The 15,990-nt window shown below is 39.1% G+C and overlaps 1 protein-coding gene across 1 annotated transcript in view; it reads left to right on the forward strand.

The window, feature by feature from the left end:
- Positions 1–15,990, forward strand: part of PTPRS (protein tyrosine phosphatase receptor type S) — a 531,027-nt gene that overhangs the window by 419,860 nt on the left and 95,177 nt on the right. Inside the window, exon 27 of the mRNA XM_089681016.1 lies at positions 987–1,110. Coding sequence (XP_089537142.1) covers positions 987–1,110 — 124 coding nt within the window. The remainder of the gene's footprint in view (positions 1–986; positions 1,111–15,990) is intronic.

A 15,990-nucleotide genomic window follows, 5' to 3' on the forward strand; every position in this document is an offset into this window, starting at 1 on the left:
TATGAAAAAAAAAATCTTAAAAAAAAGAGAAAAAAATTTAATACAAAATAATAAAAAAATAAAAAAAAGATCAATTTTTTTTTTCGTACTGTCACCAGTCAGTGTCCCTGATCACCGCCATGCCAGTTATATGATGGTGCTGTACTGCTGCTGTAAAAAAAAATAGTGAAAATCTTTTTTTTTATTTCTTCATTTCCGAAAAATTAGGACAAAAAAATTACAACTTCAAAAAACTCGCCATGCCTCTTATGAAATACATCGGACTGTCTACTTTGCAAAAAGGGGTCATTTGGGGGATATCTGTACTGTCCTGACATTCTTGGACCTCAAGAAATGAGATTGGCCGTCAGTACTTCAGGATTGATCAATATTCAGATCTATACCATAGTTTGTGAACTCTATAACTTTCCTACAGACTAAATAATAAATACTAATTTGGGTTATTTTCACCAAAGACATGTAGTAGAATACATTTTGGCCTAAATTTATGAAGAACAATTATTTATTTGCAAACTTTTATAACAGAAACAAAGAAAAACTTTTTTTTTTCAATATTTTTGGTATTTTTTTGTTAATTTAGCAAAAAATAAAACCCCCAGCGGTGATTAAATACCACCAAAAGAAAGCTCTAGTTGTGTGAAGAAAATGGTAAAATTTTAGTTTGGGTACAGTGTTGTATGACCGCGCAATTGTCATTCAAAGTGTGAGAGAGCTGAAACCTGAAAATTGGCCTGGGCAGGAAGGGGGTAAAAGTGCCCGGTATGGAAGTGGATAATTTTCTAACATGTTATTGTGTTCTAATGTCTGTCTTTAGCTGCATAATAGATATGAGATTAGCTTTTCTTTATTTTTTAATATGCCAATACACACATTTTCTAGCTTTTGTCCTAGCAAACAACAGTTCTGTTTGAGTAATATTAATAAATATATTCATAAACCGTATATGGCATTATATTCCACTGCTTTATGTTAAACTCTCTTTTCAGTCAATTGACCCTGGACAGCAGTTTACATGGGAGCACTCCAACCTTGAAGTCAACAAACCCAAAAATCGTTATGCTAATGTTATTGCCTACGATCACTCTCGAGTTATCCTTATGCCTGTTGAAGGTAAAGAAATGTGCAATACAGTAATATTAATTGATATAATAAGACTTATTTTTTAGAATTTTATGTGTGTGTGTGTTTGTGATAGATAGATAGATAGATAGATAGATAGATACACTGCTCAAAAGAATTAAAGGAACACTTCGAAACCACATCAGATCTCAGTAGGGAAAAATATCTTGCTGGATATCTATACTGATATGGACTGGGTAATGTGTTAGGAACGTAAGGATGCCCCATCGTTTGATGGAAATGAAAGTTATCAACCTACAGAGGACTTAATTCAAAGACACCCCTACTCAGTAGTTTGTATGGCCCACGCGTGCTTGTATGCATGCCTGACAACGTCGGGGCATGCTGCTAATGAGACAATGGATGGTGTCCTGGGGTATTTTCTCCCAGATCTGGACCAGGGCTTCACTGAGCTCCTGATGATATTCCAGAGGTGTTCTATTGGATTTAGGTCAGGCGAGCGTGGGAGCCATCCAATTAAATCAATTCTTTCATTGTCCAGGAACTGCCTGCATATTCTCGCCACATGAGGACGGGCATTGTTGTGCACTAGGAGGAAGCCAGGATGCACTGCACCAGCGTAGGGTCTGACAATGGGTCCAAGGATTTCATCCCGCTACCTAATGGCAGTCAGGGTGCCATTGACTATCCTGTAGAGATCTGTGTGTCCCTCCATGGATATGCTTCCCCAGACCATCACTGACCCACCACCAAAACGGTCATGCTGAACTGTGTTACAGGCAGCATAACATTCTCCACAACTTCTCCAGACCCTTTTACGTCTGTCACATATGCTCAGGGTGACCCTTCTCTCATCTGTGAAAAGCGCAGGGCGCCAGTGGTGGACCTGCCAATTCTGGTGTTCAGTGGCAAATGCCAATCCAGCTCTATGGTGCCAGGCAGTGAGCACAGGGCCTACTAGAGGATGTCGGGCCCTCAGGCCACCCTCATAAAGTCTGTTTCTGATTGTTTGGTCAGAGACATTCACATCAGTGGCCTGCTGGAGTTCATTTTGTAGGACTCGGGCAGTGCTCATCCTGTTCCTCCTTGCACAAAGGAGCAGATACCAGTCTTGCAGATGGGTTAAGAACCTGTCCAGCTCTCCTAGTGTGACTGCCTGTCTCCTGGAATACATGGAACCAATGTAGCGCTACTCACTTTAAAACATGTGAACCAAAAAAATAAATTAAAAATTATTTCCACTAAAGTGAAATCATGCACCTAAAGCATATATGTGAAAATGCTACGTAAATAAATTGAACTAATCATATAAAAATATTAAGTGCTCATTATAAATGTGCATATATATATATACACATATACATAACACATACAACTCCAATGTGTATTAACACATATATATAAACCCCATAAAGTGCAGAAACTCAAAAAGTGCATATATGTGAACTTGGTACATGCACCTAAACATCAAAAATAATATTTCCATGTATATAAAGTCCAAACTTAAAAATGACCACACTCAAGTGAACAAAAAACACTCGTGCTGTTATTTGTGTATAGAAGTGAGTTGATAGTTGAACTCATCCGAACACCGGCTGAATCAGCCTCTCACCTTAAGGATTCGACCCTTGCGAGTCAAAGCGCTTATTAGGATCCCTCTCACAGATCCTCCAGGTAAGTATCTCTCCAAAAACTGCTCACATAGTATCTGAAACTCCCCCCAGGGATCCGCACTTCAACACTGGCTCCTTTCTCCAAGTGGAATCAAATGCTGCGCCAATCACTCATATGAAACATAGAACACAAGCCTCCATTGTGTAATATGTTTATTATCAAAAGTCATAAGCACATAGAAAGCGCACTTACATAAAAAACGTTCAGGGCTCCAATCCCACGCTTTTGGATCCAATCTGCATGGGTGTAGAAGGGTATACAGAGGTGTACCAAAACAGGTGTTTTTGGTACACCTCTGTATACCCTTCTACACCCATGCAGATTGGATCCAAAAGCGTGGGATTGGAGCCCTGAACGTTTTTTATGTAGTTTCAGATACTATGTGAGCAGTTTTTGGAGAGATACTTACCTGGAGGATCTGTGAGAGGGATCCTAATAAGCGCTTTGACTCGCAAGGGTCAAATCCTTAAGGTGAGAGGCTGATTCAGCCGGTGTTCGGATGAGTTCAACTATCAACTCACTTCTATACACAAATAACAGCACGAGTGTTTTTTGTTCACTTGAGTGTGATTATTTTTAAGTTTGGACTTTATATACACGGAAATATTATTTTTGATGTTTAGGTGCATGTACCAAGTTCACATATATGCACTTTTTGAGTTTCTGCACTTTATGGGGTTTATATATATGTGTTAATACACATTGGAGTTGTATGTGTTATGTATATGTGTATATATATATATATATGCACATTTATAATGAGCACTTAATATTTTTATATGATTAGTTCACTTTATTTACGTAGCATTTTCACATATATGCTTTAGGTGCATGATTTCACTTTAGTGGAAATAATTTTTAATTTATTTTTTTGGTTCACATGTTTTAAAGTGAGTAGCGCTACATTGGTTCCATGTGTTTATGTTGAAGATCATTGGTATATGATTTAATGTGAGCAGCTTCTCGTAATTATTTAATTAATTAAGTTTTGAAAGTTTTTTGAGCGCAGGAGGTTCACACCATTACTGTCTCCTGGAATCTCCTCCATGCTCTTGAGACTGTGCTGGGAGACACAGCAAACCTTCTGGCAATGGCATGTGCCATCCTGGAGGAGTTGGACCGCCTGTGTAATCTCTGTAGGGTCCAGGTATCGCCTCATGCTACCAGTAGTGACACTGACCCTAGCCAAATGCAAAACTAGTGAAAAACAGTCAGAAAAGATCAGTAGGGAAAAAATGTCAGTGGCCTCCACCTGTAAAACCATTCCTGTTTTGGGGGTCATCTCATTGTTGCCCATTTAATGCACCTGTTGTTAATTTCATTAACAGCAGAGCAGCTAAAATTGATTAACAACCCCCTCTGCTACTTAATATTATATTATTATACTTAATATTATAATATAAAAATTTGTAAGATTATATTTTTAAAATAGGCAATTATATTTGGTTTTCTGCAACTTTTAGAATAATTAACATGGCATACCAAAGCATAAAATACAAAGGCAACTACTTAATGTACAAGTTCTTCCCAATCTTGTTAACTGTCAGTAGTTAATTTATATTCAAATTAGGCCACAGAAGAAAGCAGGTCATCTTCCTTCTTCCAGTTGCAGAATCATTTCACTGGAGTTACGTCTTGGTATGGCAGGTCATCCCATGATCTATAAAAGGGCCTTTAAAAACAGGTTACTGTTAAAAACTGTGCATCTGTGCTTAAATTATTAGTATGAATTATAAAATGTGAGATCCACAGCAGTATTAAAGTAAACTATAAAATAATGCCTATACAGAGGTTTCTTTCTGTAAACACATATGTTAAAATAATCCAGTAACGTTTATATGCAGTTTTTAACTTTTCATATAAACTTTACACTTTTACTTTTCCATCATATGCTGAGTGTATTTTACCCTAGTTTGAGACAGGTATACATAAGATAAGTAGCCTAATAATAATGTCATGGTAACCAAGGAGTTCCCCAATACCTCAAAGCACTCATTCCTATAGTAGATGTTTATCTGTAAAAAGCAAGCCCAGAAAAATATTAGGATTATAATGAACTGTGGTTTTGGAGATCCCCTTTATAATGTTATCACCATTACTAAACTGCTTAGCCTGTGCACAAAAAATTCCCAGCCCATAATTATGCAATAAAAAATTTGTATGTTAATTTTTCAAGCTATTTTAGTATTTCAGTGTGTTTAATAAATTATACACTCACCGCCCACTTTATTAGGTACACCTGCTCAATTGCGTGGTAATATAAATTGCTAATTTGCTAAACGCATGGCAGCAACTCAATGCATTTAGGCATGTAGACCAGGTGAAGACAACTTGCTAAAGTTCAAACTGAGCTCCAGAATGGGGAGGAAAGGGAATTAAAGTGACTTTGAACGTGTCATGATTGTTGGTGCCAGACGGGCTGGTCTGAGTATTTCAAAAACTGCTGATCTACTGGGATTTTCACACACAAACCATCTCTAGGGTTTACAGAGAATGGTCCGAAAAAGAGAAAATATCCAGTGAGCGACAGTTGTGTGGACAAAAATGCCTTGTTGAGGTCAGAGGAGAATGGGAAGACTGGTTGCTGCGACATGCAGATGGTAGGGTCAGAATTTGGCGTTAACAACCTGAAAGCATGAATCCATCCTGTCTTGTATCAACGGTTCAGGCTGGTGGTGGTGGTGATGGTGGTGGTGTAATGGCGTGGGGGATATTTTCTTGGCACTAGCAAGGTGTCCCTAATAAAGTGGTCGGTGAGTGTATATTTTTTCATTGTATTTTCAGGATCAATACTGTAGCGGACCTGATATTTGATAGCAGTACTTTTTTATAATTTGCAGTTTTTAAAAATTGCTTTTGTGGTTGATATTTTAATTGGATTATACAACCCCAATTCCGAAAAAGTTAAAATTTTTGGAGAATGCAATGATTTACAAATTTTATTCACAATAGAAAATATATCAAATGTTTAAACTGATAAAATGAACCTTTGAACCAAAAAAAAGGTAATTTTGAAATTGATGGAATCAGCATTTCTCAAAAAAAGTTGGGACATGGCCATGTTTACCACAATGTAGCATCCTCCCTTCTTTTAAAAACACTCTGTAAATGTCTTAGAGCTGAGGGGACTAGTTGTAAAAGTTTTGGGAGAGGATTGTTGTGCCATTCTTGGCTGCTGAACAGTCCTGGGTCATCTTTGTCGTATTTTTTGCTTCAGGATGCGTCAAATATTTTCAACTGGTGAAAGGTCTGGACTGTAGGTATGCCAGTTAAGCGTACAGACTCTTCCACTATGTAGCCATGTTGCTATAGATGCAGCATGTCGTTTAGCATTGTCCCGCTGAAATATGGAAGGCCTTCCCTGAAAAAGACGTCATCTGGATGGGAGCATACAGTGGGGATCGAAAATTTGGGCACCCCAGCTAAACATTTGTATTAATGTGCATAAAGAAGCTAAGGAAAGATGGAAAAATCTCCAAAAGTCATCAAATTACAGATTAGACATTCTTATAATATGTCAACAAAAGTTAGATTTTATTTCCATCATTTACACTTTCAAAATAACAGAAAACAAAAAAATGGCGTCTGCAAAAGTTTGGGCACCCTGTAGAATTTATAGCATGCACTGCCCCCTTTGCAAAGCTGAGACCTGCCAGTGTCATGGATTGTTCTCAATCATCGTCTGGGAAGACCAGGTGATGTCAATCTCAAAGGTTTTAAATGCCCAGACTCATCTGACCTTGCCCCAACAATCAGCACCATGGGTTCTTCTAAGCAGTTGTCTAGAAAACTGAAACTGAAAATAGTTGACGCTCACAAAGCTGGAGAAGGCTATAAGAAGATAGCAAAGCGTTTTCAGATGTCAATATCCTCTGTTCGGAATTAATTAAGAAATGGCAGTCATCAGGAACAGTGGAAGTTAAAGCAAGATCTGGAAGACCAAGAAAAATATCTTTTTGGCCGGAATGAGCAAAGGTACGTTTGGAGAAGAAGGGGCACAGAATTTAATGAAAGGAACCTCTGTCCAACTGTTAAGCATGGGGTTGGATCAATCTTGCTTTGGGGTTGTGTTGCAGCCTGTGGCACAGGGAACATCTCACGAGTAGAAGGAAAAATGGATTCAATAAAATGTCAGCAAATTTTGGATGGTAACTTGATGCCATCTGTGAAAAAGCTGAAGTTAAAGAGAGGATGGCTTCTACAAATGGATAATGATCCTAAACACACCTCGAAATCCACGGGGGATTACATCAATAGGCGTAAACTGAAGGTTTTGCCATGGCCTTCACAATCTCCTGACCTCAACATAATTGAAAATCTATGGATAGACCTTAAAAGAGCAGTGCGTGACAGACAGCCCAGAAATCTCAAAGAACTGGAAGACTTTTGTAAGGAAGAATGGGCAAAGATACCTCAAACAAGAATTGAAAGACTCTTGGCTGGCTACAAAAAGCGTTTACAAGCTGTGATACTTGCCAAAGGGGGCAGTACAAGATATTAACTCTGCAGGGTGCCCAAACTTTTGCAGACGCCATTTTTTTGTTTTCTGTTATTTTGAAAGTGTAAATGATGGAAATAAAATCTAACTTTTGTTGACATATTATAAAAATGTCTAATCTGTAATTTGATGCCTTTTGGAGATTTTTCCATCTTTCCTTGGCTTCTTTATGCACATTAATACAAATTTTTAGCTGGGGTGCCAAAACTTTCGATCCCCACTGTATGCTGCTCTAAAGCCTGGATATACCTATCAACATTGATGGTGTCTTTCCAGATGTGCAAGCTTCCCATTCCATACACAAAAATGCTCCCCATATCATCAGAGATTCAGGCTGATAACTAGCTATAAAGTCCCTCTACTCACACTCCAGAGGACATGGCACCCAAAAGTATGTCAAATTTCAATTCGCCTGACCACAGAACAGTTTTCCACTTTGCAACAGACCATTTTAAATGAGCTTTGGCCCAGAACGTCTTGCCACCGTTTCTGGACCATGTTCAGATACGGCTTCTTTTTTGAATGATAGAGCTTTAACTTGCATTTTTAGATGGCATGGCAACCTGTGTTCACAGACATTGATATTTGGAAGTATTTCTGATCCCATGCAGTGATGTCCCTCACAGAATCATGCCTGATATTAATGCAGTGGCGTCTGAGGGGCCCAAAGATCACTGGCATCCAATATTGTATTTCAGCCTTGTCCTTTGCTCAAGAGAGATTTCTCCAGATGCTCACATTCTTTTAATGTTATTATGTACTGTAGATGATTATATATTTACAGTAAAGTATTTGCAGTTTTGTGTTGAGGAACATTATTCTCAAATTGTTCAACAATTTTTAGATTCAGCTTTTCAGATTGGTGAACCTCTGCCCATCTTTACTTCTGATACACTCTGGCTCTCTAAGATGCTCTTTTTATATCCAATCATATTACTGATCTGTTGCCAATTGACCTAATTAGTTGCAAAATGGTCTTCCAGCTCTTCCTTGTTAGTACCAATTACTGTGCCAGCTTTTTGTTGCCATGTCACAATTTCATGTTGCTGCCATCAGTTCCAAAATTGCCTTATTATTTTTGTTTGTGTAAACATTTGATGTTTTCTGTTTTCTCTTGTGAATAAAATATGGGTTTGTGAGATTTTTTTATCATTGCATTCTGTTTTTGTGTAGAATTTACACAGCATTCCAACTTTTTTGGAATGGGGTTGTAGAGTGGCTTGTAATTAGGTAAGGAAAATGATGCCGCAAGTAATTGCAAATTAATTGCATGTAGGAAATAGACACTAGCTATGCTCAACAAAATTAAATTTGATTTGCCTTGCTATGAGACTTAAAGTGATTGTAAGCCCTTGCCTTGTAAAACAAACCATTCTGTTTAAAATAGACATAAAAGGCAAAACATTTGTTTATAAATATAAAAATTATATTATATACTTTTTCTTCCATTTTTGTTTTACTAACGATTACATACTCTCTGTTCTCAGCTGCATAAAAGCTGGGGGAGGAGAAACAGCAATACACTGATCTTCCCAGTGAATGGCTGTGCAGGGGTGGTGGGTGTCAGCAAAAGCCTAATCATTGGAGAAGAGCACACTGAATTCCCAGCACAGCCAGAGAACTGACCACGATGTGGTGTCATGCCTACCGTGGTCAGTTTTTTTTTGTTTTTTTTAAATAGGGAAGCAGAAGGATTGGCAGCCTGGTGGAACACCGGGGATTTTGCACAAAGGAAGCAATACAAAGAGAACAATATACATTATCAAACAAGTACATGGTACAGCAGGCACATATCAGGAATATGAAATGTTGGGTTAACATATTATTTAAAGGGTAGATATTTAGTTATAATCCCATTTTCCTTTTTTTTTCTTTCGTCTTTCTCGTGTTATAAGAAGTTATGGAGTGGGGTGTGAGACCAATTAATTAATAAGCTGTAAACAACAAGCGCATACAGGAAAGAAAAAAAATTAAATATTAAGACAGCCAATTTTTCAAGGCTGAGCGGATGTTCTGGGAGGGATTATTGTTATTGAAGAACACAGAACAGAAATGTAAATGTATCATATTGACTGTATGAAAACACACTTCAAACTACAGAGATCAGCCATAACTTTATGGCTATCCACATACCGTAGTATTGATTAGTCCCCCTTTTTGCTGCCAAAACAACCTTGATCGAGGCATGGACACCACTAGACTGAAGCTATGTGGTATCTGGCACCAGGCAGTCAGTACCAAATCCTGTAGGGTGGAGCCTCCATGAATTGGATTTGTTAGTCCAGCACATCTCAAACATGCTCAATTGGATTAAGATTTGGAAATTTTGTCAAACTTAAACCATTTTCATAGTGTTGCAAGACACATTAACCCGCTGAAAAAGGCAACTGCCACCAAAGAATACTGCTTCCATGAAGGAGTGTACTTGGTCAACAACAATATTTAGGTAGATGTTACATATCAAAGGAACATTCACATAAATGGCAGGACCAAGGTTTCCCAGCAGAAGATTGCGCAAAGCATCACGCTGCCTCTGCCTTCTTGCCTTCTTTCCATACTGCATCTTGGTGCCATCTCTTCCCCAGGTGATGCACTTACACTCCTCCATCCACATGATGTAAAAGGAAACATGTTTCATTAGACCAGGCCACCCTCTTCCATTTCTCTGTGATCCAGTTCTGATGCTCACTTTCCCATTATAGGTGCTTTTGGCTGTTTACACGGGTCGACATGGGCACCCAGACTGGTCTGTGACTATGCAGCCTCATACACAACAAGGCCTCGTGCACACTCATGTTTTTACAGCTGCTGTTTTTGGCATCAGGCAGTTTTCTTTTTGTTTTTTCTTTTTTTTTAGTTCATAAACCCCCCCAGCATGTTATCCTATGTGTCCAAGCATCCACAGGCTTTTATCAGTATTTTTTTTGGCAGGGGTGTTTTCAGGCTGGAAAAACCACCCAGACCTACTGTATTTAAAAAAGAGTCTTTCAGCTGTAAAAACAATCTAACTTGAAAACGTGGCTATCCAGCATTTCTGAGACTCAAGCTTTTTTTTTTAAAGCAATATTTATGGACACTGACATTTTTCTATAGTAGTTTCCTATATTTCCCAGTGTGCTTTGCTGCTCTTGTTTTTATTGTCTGACCTGTGCTGTATACAAACAGGAACATTTCCCAATGTCCTTTGCTTCCTCATGGTTTCAGCAGACTGAACTGTATGCAAACAGGAAATTCCTTTTATGGACATTTCCCAATGTCATTTGCTGTCTCATTGGCTCAGCTAGCAGAACTGTGTGCAAACAGGAAATTCCCTTTATGACAAATGGCGGATACACGACAGTATATCAAAGGATGGTCCAGAATGGTTGTCGACAGCTGTTTCTCTTCTCCAGCTGTCTCTGTCTCCTCACTATCCATAACAGAATCAGCAGCATATCCTCATTAATTTTCTGCATTACAGGATCCATAATGGACACAGCAAGAAAAAGAAAGATAGCTCCTAAAAAAAAAACAGTGCTCTCTCTGCTCTGAAAGTGGAGACTAAACAACTACACAATGAATATTCAGAGATGCATTGTGGGAAAGTGGGGGTTAAAAATAGCAGAGAGGTATTTTCTTGCTAAAAAAAAGCTAATACGGCAAAACGCTAAGAACCGCTAATAAAAAAACACTGCAAAACTCGTGTTTTTCACACAGCAACATAACTGGTGGTTTTATACTGTCCAGTGTGCATGAGGCCCAAATTGTGATATGCATTTTTCTGCTTTCATCACTTCTTGAACAGCAGGTTTACTTCCTGACTAATATATCTTTTGACTTCCGGGTGCCATTGTAATGAAACAGTGGATGTTATTCACTGAATCTGTCAGTGGCTGATTGGTGTATATTCATATGGACAATATGTTTAAAAGGCTAAAAAGAAAACATATGTGGCCCACATCCAAAGTTAAAAAAAAAATAAAGCAATAAAGAATAAGAAAAGGGCATTTAAAGAAATCTAAAAATGAAGGAACGCCATCAGAATGTTAAAGTTACAAACAATGTAACAGAATGTGTGAAAAGGAAATCAGGGCCGCAAAAATTAAAAACGAATCACAGGTTGCAAAAGAGGGTAGGACAAACTCCCAAGAATTTGAAAAAAATATTAATAGTAAAAAGATCAGTTCTGACCACATATGTCTTTCATAGATAATTTAGACTTGGTGACTGGGGACAAAGAGAAGGCAAATATATTAAATACCTTCTTCAGCTCTGTGTGTACAAAGAAAAATGGGGGAGCTCAAGTCCATAATGGGGTTAGTATTGACACAGCTCCAAAAGAACTCCAGTGCCTCAATACTGATATGGTCTAGAAGCATTTAGACAAATCAAGGTGAATAAAGCATCTTCGACCAGAATGCTTACACCCACTGTCCTCAGAGAGTTGAACTTATATTGAAGCCATTGTTTCTAATGTTTAGAGAATTTAAGATTCGCACAAGGCCAATGTGGTGCCTACAGTATAGTAGCCTCCCTGGCGGTATTCCCGAGTGTAGCTCGGGGTAGAGTTTCAGTACCACAAGCGGTAACCCCGAGCTACACTCGGACTTACCATGCGGCGCTGCTCCGGGATCCCTCGATCACTTACCTTGTCCTGCGCTCCCGCGATGTCCCTCCTGGATTGTCCCCGGCAATGTAATCCGGCGGATGCCGGCATCTGTCATCTGGGTTCCGTCCCCTGCGAGTGTCGGGATGTACGGGGGACGGAACGGCGGGAAATTTGAAAATGACAAAAAGGGACATTCACTAAAATCACATAGTAAAACATTACTGTATCAAGCCATTTCACATACATTTTGTCCCGAGTGCTTTGTCCTGTGCCCTGCCTGCATTTTTACTGTTCTTTCTGCCTGGAAACTGAGAAACGTCCATGGGGTCCAAAAAGCGTCCCTTTAGGTCAAAAGTGGTTTTAGACCAGCTAGAGAACAGCGATAGTAAATCAGAACCACTTGCAGAATTGAGTGATAATAATTAGTGGGGAAATTCGTCATCAGACACTGAAAACAATTTTGCGACTTTGCTCAGTGATGTGCGAACTTGGCGCTATATTTCAAATTTCAGTGTTTTTGGTTTGATTATATTATTGAATTAAATTTATTATTATATTATTATTTTTTATGATTATTTATTAAATTATAATTTATGATTTTGTGTTTCAAGTTTTATCCTACCCGGGATGTTTACTAGACTCCTGTTCGGACAGATTTCAGTGAGTTATTCCTAAAAATTATAGGCCTACAATATAAAACGCCAAATTTCCATGCAAAATAATGGTACCGCTTTCAGCACCAAAAATCTGAAATAATCATACCGCCAGGGAGGTTAAAAAGGGATCAATGTATTTAACTGTAGTTATAGATCAGTTTAAAGGATAAGTTCACCTTTTGGAATATGTTACATGTTCCACCCGTATTTAGCTGCTGCAGCCTCTCCCCCTGATCCTCTCCCTCAGCTGCTGTCACAATTCAAAAACAGTGAAGCCACGAGGTACTCTGCCCACACGGCCGCATCATTCATTTACAGTTTCCTATGGATGATCCTATAAATGTCTACAGAAGTCTGATATTGCACCCATGATCCGCTGATCACAGGTGCAATGCTTTCCAGGCTCCTGCAGAAAAAGATAATAAATGCAAATTTTTTTCTGTAAAACTATGTGCGTTTATTCTTTTTTCAAAATAAAGGTGCACTTATGTTTTAACTGCTATAGTCAGGAAGATCTTGAGAGTTTGATAAAGTTTTTGCTAAAAAAACAAAATTTTAAGCCATAGACAGCATGGATTCGCAAAAGACCAAAAGGGTGGCTGTACATATAGTACATTTGGACTGTGCAAACGTGTTTGACACATGGCTAGTGTGACAGTTAAAGTCTGTAGGCTTTGAAAGTTTCGTTTTTAAATAGATGCAGAATTGGCTAAAAACGGATTCAGAAAATAGTGATTAATGATTCATTCTCTGAATGGTCTAAGTTTGTTTGTTACTTAAGATTCAGTTTTGGGACCCTTCGTTTTTATTCATTTATAAATGATAGGATTAAAAGTATAATTTCTGTGTTTGCAGATGACACCATAGTAGAATAACATCCTCGCAGGATGTCTCCAACTTACAAGCAGAACTTTGTGCACTGTTTGATTGGGCATCAGTGGCAAAAAAAGTGTATAGCTATGCACCTGGAGGCAAAAACATGCATGCATTATGCATTCTAGGAGGAGCACAACTGGGAGAATCAATGGTTGAGAAGGATCTGGGTGTCCTGGTAGGCCAAAGACTTCACCTAGGTTCATACTATTACGGGCTGTGCAGCCCGTGTTTCATTTGAATGGCTTGCTGTTCCTCTGTTTCCCACAGAAAAAAGTGCATGCACCTTTTTAAATGCGGTCGGCAGGGAAATCGCATGGTCCTTTCATCCATGAAGTTTCCCTGCTGTTCCTGCATGCTCAAATGTGCTACGGTCTGAGATACATGGGAGTGCCATTCAGGATGAATGCCAGCCTTGAACGTCTTGTAAGAGTAGTGTGATTTGGCTGTGGGTGGTTGTGGGTGCGGGAGCAGGTGCGATTCCTGCACCCACAACCAGCCCACTGACTGTAGGCAAGTGTGATGCTAGGCTTAAAGGAGAAGTTTGGGGTTTATAAAAAAAAAAATAAACCTTCATACACATCTCTATGCTGCAGCATCGTTGTGACCTTTTGGAATATGTTCCATTCGTATTTAGGTTAGAATATGTAACATGCTCCAGCTCCTGCAGCCTCACCCCCTGTTCCCCACCTCAGGGTGACAGCAGGCGGGGATCCTCTCCCCGCAGCTGTTGTCACAATTCGAAAACAGCGCAGCCGTGAGGTAGTCCACCCACACAGCCCCCTCATTCGTTCACAATTTCCCAAACGTTTCTTAACCCCTTCAGGCCGGATCGTCCTGGCGTGAAGAGGAGTTCCTGCGCCGGGAGGTGGACGGGGCTTAGTGTCATGTGGCCGCCGTGACGTCACGGACGGTCACATGATCGGGAAAGGTCCCGATTGAAAGAGCGGACTGGGACCTTTCCGTGAGTACTGCACATGTGTGCTGGGAGCGTGCAGGGCGCGCGCTCTTAGCACATATGTTTTTTGTTACATGAACGCAAATGTGCGGCCTCCCAGCGTCTGCGGTCGGCGTGAAGGGGTTAAAGGAGAAGTTTGGGGTTTATAATAAAATAAACCTTCATACTCACCTCTATGCTGCTGCATCAATGTGACCTTTTGCAACATGTTACATGTTCTACCCGTATTTAGGGTGGAACATGTAACATGTGGCAGCTCCTGCAGCCTCTCCCCCTGATCCCCGTCTCAGTAAGTGAAAAAGTAAGTCACTCCTGTGAACCACAAGAGTAGTATTACCAAAATGGACATAATGTTGCCTCTACACAAATATTTAGTAAGACTCCATCTGGAAAATGCAGTTCAGTTTTGGGTACCAATTCACAAAGAAGGTATTGGGGAACTGAAGAAAGTTTAAAGAAGGGCAACCAAATTGTTAAGAAGCATGGAGGAGCTCAGCTATGAGGAAAGATTAGCTGCACTGAAGGGGGGATATGATCACTTTGTATAAATACATACTGTACGTGGTTCATATAGTGAATTTGGTGTAGAGTTATTCACAGCATCACAAAGGACAAGGGGGCACACTTTATATCTGAAGGAAAGAGAGGCCTCTTTCACACTTGTGCACTGTTTGTCCATTTTTCATCCACCCATTGACGGATGAAAAACGGACATCAATGCATGTCTGTGGACAAACAGTTGTAAACAAATGATTATCCGTTTATATGCGCATACGTTATGATCCTTTTTTTTTTTTTAAAGGAATCATAGCTTTACTTTTGCTCCATTTAAAAAACGGAAGTAGATCTAAGCGGGCAAGTGAGGGAGCCTGTCTGTACACTAAACTGATGACCTGTAGGGGCTTTTAAAGCATTGCCTATGGAAGTTATGGGGTATTTTTTTTTTTTTGTTGTAGCACGGGTGCACACAATTTTAATTCTTGACATATTGGGTATCTATTTACTCGGTGCAACTTCTTTTATATTTTACAAAAAATTGGGTAAATTATTGTTGTGTGCCCTAAAATAATTTTGAATGTATTTTTTACTTAAATTCTGCGTTCCATAAATTGCGCTAATATCATGTGACTTAAAAAATTGGAACAACCACTTTTTTCTTCTCTAGGTTGTCTACGTTCTGCAAATATATAATGTTGGGGGGGGTTTAAGTAATCTTTAAGCCTAAAAGTAGTTTTTTAATCAAGTCAACAAAAAATGAAAAGTGGCTAAGGATTCCAGATAGTGGATGTAAAAAGTTGATGTAAACTGGTCTGATGAAGCAGGCAGACTGCCCATGTGAAAGGGGCCTTAACCTCCACACATGGAGCGGCTTTGTCACAGCTTTGTAAGCTGTGAAAATGTGGACTAGGCTTCCTCAAGAACCAGTGGCTGGATGTATTCCTAAATACACAAAATATAACTGAATAGTAACATTTACAGTGGGGAAAATATGTATTTGATCCCCTGCAGATTTTGTACATTTGCCCACTTACAAAGAAATAAAGGGTCTATAATTTTTATCATAGGTGTATTTTAAATGAAAGAGACAGAATATCAACCAAAAATCCAGAACAAATGATACCAATGTTATAAATTGAGTTGCAGTTCAGTGAGTAAAATAAGT

Source organism: Staurois parvus, unplaced genomic scaffold (genome assembly GCF_062004578.1).
Source record: "Staurois parvus isolate SC_StPar_1 unplaced genomic scaffold, SC_StPar_1.0 ptg000256l, whole genome shotgun sequence".
Taxonomy (NCBI): domain Eukaryota; kingdom Metazoa; phylum Chordata; class Amphibia; order Anura; family Ranidae; genus Staurois; species Staurois parvus.